General features: G+C 37.6%; 1 protein-coding gene across 7 annotated transcripts in view; it reads left to right on the top strand.

The window, feature by feature from the left end:
• Nucleotides 1-15635, top strand: part of LOC150076140 (upstream stimulatory factor 2-like) — a 340777-nt gene that overhangs the window by 238219 nt on the left and 86923 nt on the right. For all 7 annotated transcript variants that reach the window (XM_090387170.1, XM_090387166.1, XM_090387165.1 and 4 more), the window contains one exon: nucleotides 2192-2335. In XM_090387170.1, coding sequence (XP_090243296.1) covers nucleotides 2192-2335 — 144 coding nt within the window. The remainder of the gene's footprint in view (nucleotides 1-2191; nucleotides 2336-15635) is intronic.

Genomic DNA, 15635 nt, shown 5'->3' with positions numbered 1-15635 from the left:
ATGATACAAAGGTTGGCAGGGTTGTTATTGACAGTAATGGCAGTATGTTACTGCAACAGGATCTAGAAAATTTGGGCAGATGGGCTGAGAAGTGGCAACTGAAGTTTAACATTGACAAATGCAAAGTACTGTATATGGTAGAAGCAACCCCAGAGAAACGTACCATTACTCCCAGGTCTTTTTCATTTTCTACCACCCTAAGCGGTAGAAAATGAAAAAGACCTGGGAGTAATTGTGCACTCAGATATGAAGTTTTCAGAGCAATCCAGACAGGCTGCCAGAGCAGATCATGGGGTATTGTCAATGATATATAGCAATTTTGCTAGTAGGGAAAAGGAGGTGATTATCCCATTGTATAAGGCAATGGTCAGGCCATGCCTTGAGTACTGCATACAGATCTGGAGGCCTGGTTTTAGGAACGGTGTAGAGTTGCTTGTACAGAGAAGGGCAACAAGATTGGTGCTGGGGGAACGAAGGGGTCCTCTTACCAAGAAAGGCTTAAGTTCTGCTGGAGACTAGGCACCTGTGAAGTGATCTGATTGAGGTGTAAAAGGCCTTGAATGGGTTGCTCATGCTGAATTCTGATGGAATTCTTCTGCTTACTCAGATTACGAACCTGAGGGGCCATAAATTCAAATTGAGGAAAGATAGTTGTAGAATAAATGTGCAGAAATTTGCCTTTAGCCAGCGGGTGGTTAATTGCTGGAACAAACTTCCATCTGTCTTGGAAGTTGATAGCTTACATAAATTCAAGCGGGAAGTGGACAAACCTTTATAGGTAATGGATGTGTGAAATTGTTTTTTTTTTTTTTTTTTACTTTTGGCTGCTGCTCCACATGATTGCTTTCTTGCATCACTTGCCTCCATTACTATTACTTAACTTCAAGTCAGGCTTTCATGGTTAATTTGATCATTATGTGTATACCAAAGATATATGTACAATAATGATCAAAGCAATTCAAGAAAACATCTCAGAGAAGGTTCTGGAGGGTAGCAGATTATCTGTTAATACATCAGCCATCTCTATTGAGCTGTCTTGGGCATCTGTAGGCCTTATGTAGCTTTGGGTAGCTTTGCCTTACCTTGATCAGCCCAATATCACAGTCACCAGTATTTAGAGTAGTGTGTGTGTGTGTGTGTGTGTGTGTGTGTGTGTGTGTGTGTGTGTGTGTGTGTACTCTGGAATGGTGACAGAAGGTATTATGCAGTGTTGACTTTCATTGCACAATGTTTTATTCCGATGGACATATATGGATGCAGTGCTTTTTGTTAGTGTATCATCTTGACCACGAGGTTTGGCAGAAGTGGTGTCTGATGGTTTATAGCTAATTCAGACTTGTTGGTTGTGATGGTATCTGAAACCATGAAGCCATTGACCTACTTGTTTTTGGACAATTATGCGGTACTATTGAAATATCCCCTGGCTGTATCAACACGACTTCCTGTCATATTTGTTTGCCCCCCCCCCCCCCCCCCCCCCCCGCATACAATTTAACTTGGATATTGTATATTTTATATGTGGGTCAGTTTTATGTAAGGAAACTGTACTCCTCCACCTGAGATCAGTTAACTACAGCCCCAGTTGAGGAGCACTGCAAGAATTTCTCTAATTTCTAACAGGACTAGAACCCAAATGTCTACAGACAAGTGAGAAAGGACAAAACCACTATGTTGCCACCGAGGATATAAAAGCAAGTATGTGTGTACATGCGCACGCACTCTCTCTCTCTCTCTCTCTCTCTCTCAGGAATTGCAAGGTGTAGAAACATTTCTTGTATTATTATATTTGCCACTGTAGTTATATGTACCATTGCTAGTTTCTAGTTATATGTACCATTGCTAGTTTCTAGTACTTTCCACATGCCTTTCTTTATGGTATCATTGAATAATTAAGTAAACAGATGTATTATGGTTACAGTTCAACTTGGGTATATGTTTTTCTTTCTTTTTTTTTAATTAATGGACAGTTGATACTTCAAAAGAAATAAAAAAAATATTTTATTATTCAAAATGACTGTTTTACTTTTAAATGGAATATTATTTTTATTTACCTGTTTTCCTTTTCAGCATTAATTAATTATTTTTATTTGAAGAATCAATATTGTCTTTAGATCAGTTTTGCTGTTTAAGATTTGTTTGACCCCCCTTCCCCAATACAATTTAACTTGGATATTATATAATTTATATATAGGTCAGTTTTATGTAATGATGTCACCTCAAGATGTATTACAAACAGGACAAAGAACATTAGCCCCACGTAGCCACCAATTTAGTCCAAAGCTGGATGGAGCTAGAACAGCAAGGGATGAAAGACGAAGGGCAACTCACAATGAAGGTTAGTTCTGTATGATCCACCTGAATATAAATAAATAAATAGAGAGAGACTATCTTTTTTAATTTTTTTTGTTGATACAACAAAAAATTAAAAAAGAGTTTTTGATTGTTGCTTTTGTGTTGATACAACCTTGTCTATCAAATCATAGGTAAGTGATTTGTCTGCCATCAAAGCTCATTTGCATGCCATGTGTTTCACGGAAAATTTATGCAGCCAACCACCTTATTAGCAATAGCAAAGTAATACACTGAATCCTGTAATTTTTTTTTTTACCAACAGCAAAGGAATTAAAAGCTTTTAACTTTTGTTCATCAGTACTATCCCTTTGAGATATTTTTAAAAAAATTCCAGTCACTCTGCAACTTCAGTTGGAGCCTGTTATGTGCAAAAGTCAATATACTTTATTCCTCCCATCAGAGTTGGTTCTCCTTCTGACTGTGTTATGTCTGAGTTTTGTGATATATTTGTAGTCCCTGCTGTGTTGATTGGAACTGGCAAAGTGATATGCTTAACACACAAATTTTTACCAGCAGCATAAGAGCATACCCTGTTATTGTTCCTCAGTGTAGGCTGTTGTTTCCACTTGAACTATTCTTTAAAAATTTGACTTCAACAGGAGCTATTTTAATTAAAGAAGGCAGGCATGTTTGTCATTGGACAATATAATTAAGTTGTCACCATGGCAATTTCTTTATACCAGTAGTATAAGTGGATATCTAGCTGTGGGCGATTTATTAAAAAAATTCCATGTGATATATGAGCCTGTAATTCCAACTGCAGTTTTCTTTCATCCAAAAGTGAGTCAAACTTGCTTGCTTGTGGTTGATATGACTACATAGTGTGCATAGTGATATGACTACATAGTGTGCATAGTGATATGACTACACTGTCATGGTGATGAATTTTGTCCAACAACCTTGCTAAGCTTAATATCTTCAGTCATTTTCACCTAAAAATGATAAAAGCCAACTGTAAATGAAACTTTCTTTGCTGTTAAGATGTCTGAAATGATGAAAACAAAATCCTCACCTATAAACTTGATGAAAAAGTGGATATCAGAAGTTCACTGGGCCCAGTGAGCATTTAGTAGGAATCAAAGTTGGTGCAGTGTGTAGTGGCATATATTTACAAATTTTACCAATTAAGAAATGGAGAATAAAATATCAGTAAAAAAAGCATAGGGAAAGATTACATTACTGAGGGGGGGGGGGAGAACGAAACAAAAAGGAAAGTTCTGTTTATACTCCAGTACAGCGAGTCATATGGTTATCATTAACCTTATTTTGTGATCATGTGGATTTCAACTGAAACATGTCTACTTCTTTACTTCTGTGTTGATCACTCTTTGCTTAATCAGACACATGCAGTCAGACATGCTGCCAGGATAGCTCATGAGGTTCTGTCAATGATATACAGAAACTTTGCAAGCAGGGATAAGGAGGTGATTATCCTTTTGTATAATGCCATGGTTAGGCCGCATCTTGAGTACTGTATGCAGGGCTGGAGTCCTCACTTTAGAGAGGATGTAGATCTGCTAGAATGGGTGCAGAGAAGGCAGCCAGACTGGTGAAGGGAACAAAAAGGTACTCCTACAAAAAGGCTTCAGTTCTGCAAATTGCTCTGTCTTGAGACTAGCACCTGTGAGGAGATCTTATTTAAAGCCTTTGAATGGATTGTGTAAGCTGAATGTTAATGGCATTCTTCCACTTGTTGAGACTTACACACATGAGGGCACATAAATTCAAGTTGAAGGATAGTTGCAGGATAGTTGTGTTTGCTTCTGCTAGCAGGTGGTTGATTGTTGGAACAGGCTTCCATCTGTTGTTGTGGAAGTGGATGGGTTGAATAAATTCAAGGAAGAACTAGACAAATTCTTGTAGGGTACAGACGGGTAAACTGTTTAGGTTTTTTTTGGATGATGCTAAATAAACTTGCTTTCTTGCATCATTTGCCATTACTATTACTACTAATCATATAGTAATAGATATCCATAGGGATATGACATACTCTTTCTCAATTTAACCAAAGCTTCTTTTTGTGTGATGTAGAAACTCAAGTAAGTTCAGAATTAAAGCTTCATACCTACAAGAGCTATAAAACATTTTGTACATGTAGGACATTGTCCCATTCTGTACATAGCAATGTGCAAACTAGTTTTGCTATTTAGTGCATTGTCTCATTGTGCAAACACTTCACCCCAAGTTTCCTTGACATTGCACTGCCCTAAATAAAAATGCCCTTTAATATTTTCTACCATTTGGCCTTCAAAGTGGAGACCAATTCAGCTTTCATTTTAGGGAAGTTTCTCCTCACATGCACCTTACCATCCATTTTATCTTAAGAGGTTCTCTGTAGGATCAACGTTATGGCTCTGGCCTGGCCAGTCCAACTGTTTTGACGCTCATGTCCACGTGCTTCCACAATGTGGCTAATGCATTATTGTCCTGGATATCTAGATAGACCTTAGCATTCATAGTTTTGTCCAAAACAACCAATGGTCCCAGGTCAAATCATGAAAACAACCCCAGACCATCACACTGCCTCTGTTAAACTTCATTTTCAGGACAATACAGTCTGGCAAATGGCTTTATCTGGGTATGTCACAATGAGACCATGATTCACTACTAGAAAGCACAGCTGTCCATTAGTCTATGGTCCAAGGATCACAGGCCTTACACCAAGCTGGGCATTGTTGGTCATTAGTCAGGGTGATTAGTGGTTTGTGGACGGCTGCACAACTGTGGTAACTCATTATCATGCAGTATCCTGTGCACTGTACTGGTACTGATATGTGTCTCAATCATCTCACTGAGAGCCTGCCTGTGCTATAATGTCAACCTGCATTCTGAGTGGATGATCCTTTGCTGTCATGTTCCATCAGCTTCAGAGGTTTTCTGGGTTGTTTTGTGATGGTTTCAGCATCAGTCTACATCCATTTGCTGATCAGAAGTAGACTGATGTTGAAACTGTCAATCATTGACCTAGAGGTCTTCAGTGCTGTTAAAGTGTCATGTTCAGATCGATTACTCACCTGGTTCCCTATTATTCTGCACTGGGAGCCTGTTAACTCCGTTGAGATCTTAGATCCAGAAATTTTTTTACCAACAAGTCCTTTACATTCGCAATCATAATACTGTCTCCTGGAAAGTCATGACCATATTTACAGTTGTGCCTTGCATACTGTGCTTGGGTAGGACACTACCAGAGAGGTGTCTGAATATTAATTGTAAGGCAGAGTATCTCATTACTGTGTAGTTCAAGTCTTCACAATGCCTGCCTAACAACCTATGAGATCCCAAAAAAGGATAGAAACCTTGGGTATGGGCATTGACATACACTCTAAAAAAATAGCAATATACTTTTCCATTGGAACAGTGCTTTTTATTTAGAGTAGTTTGCTCATTGCTGCATATGGAATGAAGTTATACTCTTCATTTACAATGATGTATAGTATATAGTAATATATTTAACCCCGGGGGCTCACATCTGGTGAGTATGGGCTTGGCAAACCCAGGGTCCTGAGCTGGATATCATCATTCTTCTCTTTCTTGGTGATTCCTTTCTACTTCTCTCTCTCTCTCTCTCTCTCTCTCTCTCTCTCTCTCTCTCTCTCTCTCTCTCTCTCTCTCTCTCTCTCTCTCTCTCTCTCTCTCTCTCAGGGGGTAACTTGGGAATTTTTTTTTTTTTTTTGGATGGTGCAGCATAAGCCTCAGGCTTCCTTGTACCATATGGCCATTAATAATAATAATATGAACACCAGAAGCATGCTTGCACAAATAACTGGAACATCACTTTGTATAGAGCCGTCTTCATTCAAATGAACAACTTTAAATGATCAGGGCTTGTTATAACAAAGAGAGAACATGTCATGCTGATAGTGGCTGATCTGCCACTATGAAATTCTTCAAATAACAATTGAGAGAAATTTAGAAATTGGATAATATCTTCTATCAAGAGTTAAGGACCAGTTAGACATGAATATAAAATAATTGCTTCGCTTGAAAGATTTTGTAGGATTGTGTTATTATGATTAAAGCATTGAGATGGATAGAACCTGATTAAAAAAAACCTCTTTAAGGCTTTATTACATAAATCACTGAACTATTCCATAATGGTTGATTAATATTAATGCACTCTGTAGTAACCTATTCAATTAGCATAGCCTGTTGAACTTGGATATATAAAGAATTTTGCTTCTTAAATTATTCTTGACATGTATTGCATTGATGACTGTTGAGAGATAAGGAGACTCAATTAGTGCTGTGGTAAGTTTGGAAAGTAGCATAATACTTGCCCCCAGAAGCATAAGGGTTTAATTTTCAGATTTTGTACATCTGGGGCCTTGGGGATTACTAATACTAATATTATTAATATTAGTATTAGTGGTACCTCCAAAATGGAAGTTATTCTGGAATTAGATTACTAATACTAATATTATTAGTATTAGTAATGGCAAATAATGCATGAAAGCATGCTTATACACCATCAGCAAAAAAAAAAAAAAAAAAAAAAAAACACCTGTCCGTTCCATTTAATAATTTATCTAATCCTTCCTTAAGTTTATTTAGACAACCTACTTCCATAACACCATAATTGACTGTTCCAGCAGTCAATTATTCTGTAACTGACAGAACATTTTCACACATCTATCCTGCAACCATCCTTTTCCCATTTTGTTTTCAATACTTATTAACAATATTGATGAAGGCATATCAAGCTTAATGTATAAGTTTACTTATGATACAAAGGTTGGCAGGTGGTTAATGACAGGAGTCAGGGTATACTACTACAACAACAGCTGGAGAATTTAGGATGATGGGCTGAGAAGTGCCATCTGAGGTTTAACATCGATAAATGCAAAGTACTGCAAATGGCTAGAAGTAATTCCAGAATAACTTCCATTTTGGAGGTACCACACTCAAGGCAACAGAAAACAAAAACAACCTAGTGATAATTGAACAAGTTAGTGCATAGCATCATGTTAGTTTATAGTAAATCACTGGAGTAGGTGAAATAGCATTGTTTCTGTTATATCTCATATTATGAATGTCTTCACAACGAATTTCCCTGATATTGTACTACCTCGAATAAGCAACAATTTGCCAGTGGTGAAGACTAATGTTACTTATTCTCGATGGATACTGAGAATAACACTAAACAATAAAAAAAAAAAGCCTTGAAAAGGTGCCGTCTGGGTGGCACCTTTTCAAGGCTTTTTGAATATGTTTGGGATAATATCTCTATTATAACATTTGCCCCTAATTGACCTAGAAAGGCAAAAAAAGTAGAGGAAAGTGATACTACGAGAGGAAGAAGAAGAAGAAATGCTGTGGAAAAATTAAGAGGGCAGTAACTCCTCAAACTCACACAACTCAAACTCCTCAAATAAGCAACGTTTCCCCATTAGGGAAGACTTGTTACTTATTCTCAGTAACTCCGGGAAACATTGGACCTGATGGCCATTTCAAGGCTGTTTGGCCTCTCATCAAGTGGGTGGGTAGGCACACTGGTGTTACAATAAATGACTACCCAGTTATGAAGTATAACTCCACAATATGAGAGATGCCAAATGCCTTGCAACAGTATAGACACTAAAGGTTTTAGGACTGAAAGCCTCAAACTACAGAAAATTCGCTAATGAAACAAGTTAGTGCATTGCATCATGTTTGAGGGCTGATGACCCTGCTATGTGCAAGTCCCGTGACACAGTTTTATCCCTGAGACATATTTTAATCAAGTGTTCAGATTTTAATGATATGCGTTTTACCATTCTGAATGAACCCTATACACTCAGTCAGATGTTATCAGACAGCGACCACATGTCAAATGTTTTTAAAGTTTTACTAAGTATTAATATTTGCCAATATACAACAGGCTCTCGATTTACTGGGATTGGATTAACTGGGACACTTCAAGACTCCAAATTAAAAAAAAAAAAAAAAAAATCCCCATCCAGAAATCATAAAATTCAAGTAATAACTATAATAGGTATTAACAATGTTTTGTAAGTCGTCAAGAAGCGATGTTATAAGTTGTCATTGGGAAATTAACGTACCTATTATCTTGCAACCTTGGCTATCTTCACACCTGCTGCTCAAAACAAACAAAAAAAAAAAAGAGGGGGGGGGGGCAATGAATGCTTAGTTTGTTTTAGTGCATCACGTCGATTGTTGTGTTCCATCACACCACAAAAAGACAAATTTTGTTTCGTTATTTCTGTGTGCTATGTTGAAAAAAAAAATTTTTTTTTTTGTTTAGAAATCGCAAAAATGATGGGTAAATACAAAAGAGTTGTGCTTTTAATTAAGCAAAAACTTGAAATTATTCAAAAGCTTGAAATTGTGCATCTGTTAAATCTTTAATGAACCATTATAATGTTGGTGACCAAACTATATGCAACATCGTAAAAAATAAGGGGAAGCTGTTAGATTTAAAATTGACATTTTAAAAAATAAAGTGAAGCATCGTATTGGACACGCAAGTAGTGTGTGGTACAGTTTTTTTCGTTTTTTATCTAATGCCATATGTTTTATGTAGGTTGCTGAACATTTTTCGATACAGTAATTCTCTGACTTATGTAAATTTTTTTCACTGAAAATTTATTTATTTTTATTTATTTTTTTTTTTTTTAGGATTGTAAAATTTAAAATAGTAAAAAAAAAAAAAAAAAAAAGCAATCAATAACGACAGTCATTGCACCCACAAATTACACAAGTGAGATATGGAGTAACAAGCTAAAATAAAAGGAATGAAGAAGGTCCCGAAATTTTTTTTTTTTTTTTATGACTGAAGGTGTCAGTGAAAGGGATACACATTTCACCATAATAACATAAAAGGGCGCCTCCGTAGCCAGGTGGGAAGGAGCAGCAGTGCGTAACACACGCTTCTTGATTAGACCGGGGTTCGAGCCCGTCACCACCAAATACGGAGGATGCGGAAAGGTCATTCAGGGAATAACCACCGCATATCCCGGAGCAATATGGCCTTAGTTGCTAATGCTCCTAAAAAAAAAACCAAATAACAAATAACAATAACATAAAAACCTACACAATTCCATCAATAAGATTGAGTTTACTACACATTTATAATGAATTGCACTAACAGAAAAGTCCAGTAAACCAGAAACTGCAAATTGTCTTTATTGTTTTATGGTAGTGACCTCCAGAAATGTTCTTTAGTAAAATGTGAGCTTGCATGGGGTGATGATAGTGAGCTTTCATCTTAACCCTGTGAAGTTCTTTACAGAAAATTTAATTTTGACTTTTGTCATGGTGCCGACTAAGAGAATAAGTGACAGTGGTACAAATAAATCTACCAAGAAAAGGAAAGCGATCAAGTTGGATCAGAAAATTAAAATAATAAGGATGTATGAAAATGGTCAAACATTAACCGCGTAAAGTATCCGCAGAATTCAGATTTGTCAGTGTCAACGGTGAACACAATAATGAAGGAGAAAGCCTCTAATGCATTAGGGCTAAAGCCTCAAGCTGCGAAAGTGATTAGACTATGTGTATTTTAGTGCAGTTGCATCATTTATACACAGCTAAATATAGATTAGCAAATTTGCAATAGCGGAATCATTTAAGTTACATCTCATATATTATAGGCGTCTCTGTAGCCAGGTGGGAAGGAGCAGCAGTGCGTAGCACACGCTCCTTGATTAGACCGGGGTTCGAGCCCGTCACCACCAAATACGGAGAATGCGGAAAGGTCAGGGAATGACCACCGCATATCCCCAGAGCAATATGGCCTTAGTTGCTAATGCTCCTAAAAACCAAAAAAAAAAAAAAAAAAAAAAAATCTCATATTGTGAATACCTTCACGACGAGTTGCCATGATATTGCACTACTTCGAATAAGTAACGCTTCACCCGAAGGAGAAGACTGTGGATACCACCACCCAGACGGCACCGTTTCAGGGCTATTTGGCCCTTCTTCGGTGGGTGGGTAGGTACCCAAGTGATGTAATGATGGCAAAACATGTGAAGGTTTTGCCATCATTACATCAAAACATGGCAACTCGTCGTGAAGGTTTTCACAATATGAGATGTAACTTAAACGATGCCGCTATTACAAATCTGCTAATCTATATTTAGCTATGTATAAATGATGCAATTGCACTAAAATACACATAGTCTAATCTCTTTCGCAGCTTGGGGCTTTAGCCCTAATGCATTAGAGTCTTAACTTTATATCATACCATCATGCATCTCTCATATTGTGAAGATATACTTCACAACTGTTTTGCCATCATTACATCACTTGGGTACCTACCCACCCACCAAAGAAGGGCCAAATAGCCCTGAAACGGTGCCGTCTGGGTGGTGGTATCCACTGAGAATAAGTAGCAACAGTCTTCTCCTTCGGGTGAAGCATTACTTATTTGAAGTAGTGCAATGTCATGGCAACTTATTTGAAGTAGTGCAAGGTCATGCAATGTTGTGAAGGTATTCACAATATGAGATGTAACTTAAACGATGCCACTATTGCAAATTTGCTAATCTATATTTAGCTGTGTATAAATGATGCAATTGCACTAAAATACACATAAAGGAGAAAGACAATACGAGAAGTGGGGAAGGGATCAGCACCAATTAAATCAACTTTAATAACCAAGCTACGAAACACATATCAGTTTTTACAGTACAATAACATGCGTTTTTTCTTTTGTTTTCTTTTCTTATGTTCCACTCCGGCTACTTTACCGCTGTCCCCAGATAAAGTTTTTAATGGAAATAATTAAAAATATATAACTAATTAATTGAAAAATATATAACTATTTTTTCTTCATTCTTCTGAGGATATTATGTGGTTTTTGTATTTTGGCATATCAGGGATACAGTAGCAATATTTTATTAGTCATTCCCGAGTTACATAAAACTCGACTTACATAAGAAGTCCTAGAACGTATCCCTTACATATGTCAGAGACCTACTGTATTTTTGGATTAACCACGAAATCGATTGTCCGTGATTTTTTTTTTTTTTTTATCATTTATCCTGGAACATCAAGCATCTACTGTATGTAGTGTTGAACATTTATTTTTAGTTGCTGTGTTTTACTTCATTTTATGTATTTACCTTTTTTGATGCAATCTTTCTAGAAGATTATGATATCTTTTATTTGTTTGTATTTCTATGGCATGTTCTTGGTGCTCTATAGCCTTAGTCACTTTTGCACCAAAAAAAATCCAAATCCATTACAATCCATAGCATCATGTTAGTTTGTAGTAAATCACCGGAGTAGGTGAAATCACAGCATTTTTGTTATATCTCAACACCACTGGCAAAGTGTTGCTTATTCGAGTTAGTGCAATATCAGGGAAACTCGTGAAGGCATTCACAGTATAACAGGTCTGTAATTACACGTCACCCATTGATCCCCTTTGTGAATTGGGGATACATTTATACATCTCCAGTCCGTGGGGACCTCCCTCTAATCCAAGGATGCTCTAATAATTATGGCTAAGGGTTTGCTTACTTCCTTTGCCGCCTCCTTTAATATAATTAGATAGATGCCATCCATCCCAGGTGCCTTTCTTATGTTTAACTCCAGTAATTTCTCCTACACTTTGCTCTCAGTTATTACAAAATCATTAAGCTCCCTGTTAGAGTTTAATAAGCTTCTGTCCTCCACTTCCCTACAGAAATCCTCTTGTGTGAATGTAGATGCAAAAATACTCGTTCAGTTTATCAGCTATCTGAGCAGGATCAATCAACAGTCAAACTATTGATATCAAGTGGGCCAACCTGATTCAGCCTCTTCCTTCTACGTTTAAATAAGTAAAGAAGTCTTTGCTGTTTTTCTTTGCATCCTTTGCCAAAGATTTCTCGTAATCTGCCTTCACTTGCCTAACCTCCTTTGTGACTTGATGACAGATTAGCTTATATCTACCATATGGCGCCTCCATAGCCAGGTGGGCAGGAGCAGCAGTGCGTAGCACATGCTTCTTGATTAGACCGGGGTTCGAGCCTGTGACCACCAAATATGGAGGATGCGAAAAGGTCAGGGAATGACCACCGCATATCCCCAGAGCAATATGCCCTTAGTTGCTAATGCTCCTAAAAACCAAATAACAACATATCTACCATAGGCTTCTGTGGCACCTGACAATTTATATGTATCCCATGCATTTTTCTTCTCTGCCACGAGTCTCATTAGTTCATCTGGTGCCTCCATAGCCAGGTGGGAAGGAGCAGCAGTGCATAGTACACGCTTCTTAATTAGACCGGGGTTCGAGCCCGTCACCACCAAATACGGAGATGCGGAAAGGTCAAGGAATGACCACCGCATATCTCGGAGCAATATGGCCTTAGTTGCTAATGCTCCTAAAAACCAAATAACAAACAAACAATTAGTTCATCTGACATCCATTTAGGCCTAAATCTTGAACAGTATTTCTTAGTTGGTATGAAAAGCTTAGTAGCTTTCAAGATTATTTCTTTGAATGCGTTCCATTTAGAATTTGCTCTTGGTAACATCATCAGTTGGTCCCACTGTATAAAATTTGAAAAACTGTCTCAGACCACTATACCTTTACGAAAGCAAAATCCCTTCCCTTTAGCCTTGTTGGTAGTTACATCTTTAAGTAATTCCCACATCAGTACGTTGTGATCACTGTCACCCAGTGGTTCCTTTATCTGCAAATTCTTAATGCATGAATAATCACTGCTGATAATCAGATCAAAAGTGTTACTTCCTCTGGTTGCCTCTTGAACATGTTGCTGTAGAAAACAATCCTCCAATAAATCCACAAAAGTCTTGCTAGTGTGCGAGAGACCACTTTACAAGTTCTAGTCAATATCTGGGAAGTTAAAATCCCCCATTATAACACAATCTGATTTACTGGCCCATTCTATTTCTCTGTAGAAGTGTTCATAGTACTCATTAGAGTCATTAGGCCTATATCATCATTCTTCTCTTTCTTGGTGATTCCCTTCTACTTCTCTCTCTCTTAGGGTAACTCGGGAATTTTTTTTTTTTTTTTTTTTTTTTTTGGCTGGTGCAGTATAAGCCTCAGGCTTCCTTGCATCATATAGCTAATAATAATAATAATAACACATTCCTACTCCTCAGTTTTGCTTTCCCAGTGCTTATGTCACACCAGTCTGACTGAACATTGCACTGTCTATCAATGTCAACTGGATACAATTCCTTAGATTTTATGTTTTTCTTAATTAACTGCATAATCCCTCCTTCTTTCCTATCCTGTCTATCCTTCCTGTAAACATTGTACTCCCCAAATTCCAATTCTGGATTCCTAATATCTGTGTGACACCACATCCCTGATATCCCAACAATATCTGCCTTTGATGTCTTGACTAGCACTTCAAATTTATTTACTATACTTCTAGCTGGGATGCACATGCAAGTATACATGCACCTATTCTTATTCTTAGTTACCCTAACTCAGCCAATGTATTTACTTGTTTTATGATGACTCCCACCAATCCTTAAAATCCCCAGCATCTTATTTTCTAGCTGCTGCTCATTATAATAGAAGCAGTGCAAGAATCACTTCCACCTCTTCCTGCGGCTACTGTTAATCTTTTAGTCTGTGAATCCCCCCCAAGCTAGCAGTTTTCCGACCCACCTAACACTGTGTCGATAGCGCAAACAGATATTCTTGCACCCTTTCAATTTAAGTGTATCTCATTCCTGTAGAAGCATTCTCTCCTGTTAATAAGCACAGATCACACTGAGAAAAATTCTACCTCATGAGCCTTGTACAATCTCTGCAGGGCCGAATTGATTGACAAGGCTCTCATCATATTCTCCCTCGTATCATGTCTAGTTGTGGCACACCAAAGCCTTAGTCGCTTTTACACCAATAAAATCAAAATCCAACCAACCAATGCTGTCGTGTCTGTGCAGAATTGCAGACACTTTCAAAATTAACAGTAACTTTCAACTTTTTTTCAATATTGACCTGTACTTGTTAAATAAATCTGCAGATCTCCTACTCTTAATGTCATTAGTGCTAAAGCGTACAACAATATCACCTTTTGTGCCCTTAAAAGATATCTGCTCTCCAGCGTCATCAACTTTTGCCCCTGGCAGCCATACCCCAGTCCTATTCCACCTATCCTTTTAGCACAATATGTTACCTCTCTCCCTGACTATAGAGTCACCGACAATAACTAGCTCCTGTAAGACCAGTGCATTCTGCCTTGAAGGTTGCCGCTGTGTTGCCCGATGCTGAAGAGTGAACTCTGGTGTTAAGTTGGGCAGCTGAGAGCTTGATGGGTCCCGCACTTTAATACCTTTGAGGGAATCCACCCGATTCTTGAAACTCTCATAGATGCCCGTCAGAACACTGAGTTGGCACCTAATTCCTTGGCATTCTCTGCACCTAGCACATACAAAGACATTTCATAAGTTGCACATTTTTTTAGACTGTGATGCATTGGAGAACCGTGCCCTTCCGTTCTCCCCTGAGCCACAACACTCCTGCTACTTTGTGCCCATTGCTTAGCTGCTCTAGTCTGGGGCGTGATTTCTGTTTGAATACAATTGATTAACAACGAAAATTAATAAGATTAATAAATTTAATTAATTGTCAATACTACACTAATCTAATAGATTCCTAAATGCAGTGATACGTATTACACTGTACCTTGCGCTAATAAATTTGGAATATATGTTACACTATACTGTTATGACCACAATGCTACACATGAAGATATATGCCCAGCAAGTGATTTGGAGTTAAGTTACTTATAATATATAACAAAATTATCCAACTAATGCCAACCTAATTGATTCTAACTTTAGATCTACCTATTTACCACAATTAAAAAATTTGAATTTCCCTACCACTCACACTATACTATAATAATGGCGGCAAAATTCAAATGAAACAATAAAATGAAAGAACAAAATGAAACAATGCATATATACATCAGTGAATGTGTTAACAAATGTATGCTCTTATTACCATATAACTGCATTCCTGTCAAGGTGATCTGGTGTTACTTCTTTAACCATTGACTCCATTATTTTTCCTAGAACAAAAGGTAAGCTTACAGGTCTATAATTTCCCACTTGCCCTTAATCTCCCATTGTGAATAGGGGGAAGACATTTGTATATCTCCCTCCAATCTGTAGGGACCTCCTGTGAACCAAAGGATGCCCTCATAATGATGCCTAATTTGCTGCTTCCTGTAATATGATTGGATAGATTCTGCTAGTGCCAGATGCTTTATTTACTTATAGGTTCAGCAATTTGTCTTCCACATTCTCAGTTTTCACAAAATCATTTAGCTCCAAGTTATAACTTGGTTTATGTCTGGTATGTGCAG

Source organism: Mastigoproctus giganteus, chromosome 13 (genome assembly GCF_048544385.1).
Source record: "Mastigoproctus giganteus isolate SK-2022 chromosome 13, ASM4854438v1, whole genome shotgun sequence".
NCBI classification, from domain to species: domain Eukaryota; kingdom Metazoa; phylum Arthropoda; class Arachnida; order Uropygi; family Thelyphonidae; genus Mastigoproctus; species Mastigoproctus giganteus.
Note: the sequence above shows the minus strand (reverse complement) of the source record. Positions and strands in the feature narration are given on the sequence as shown.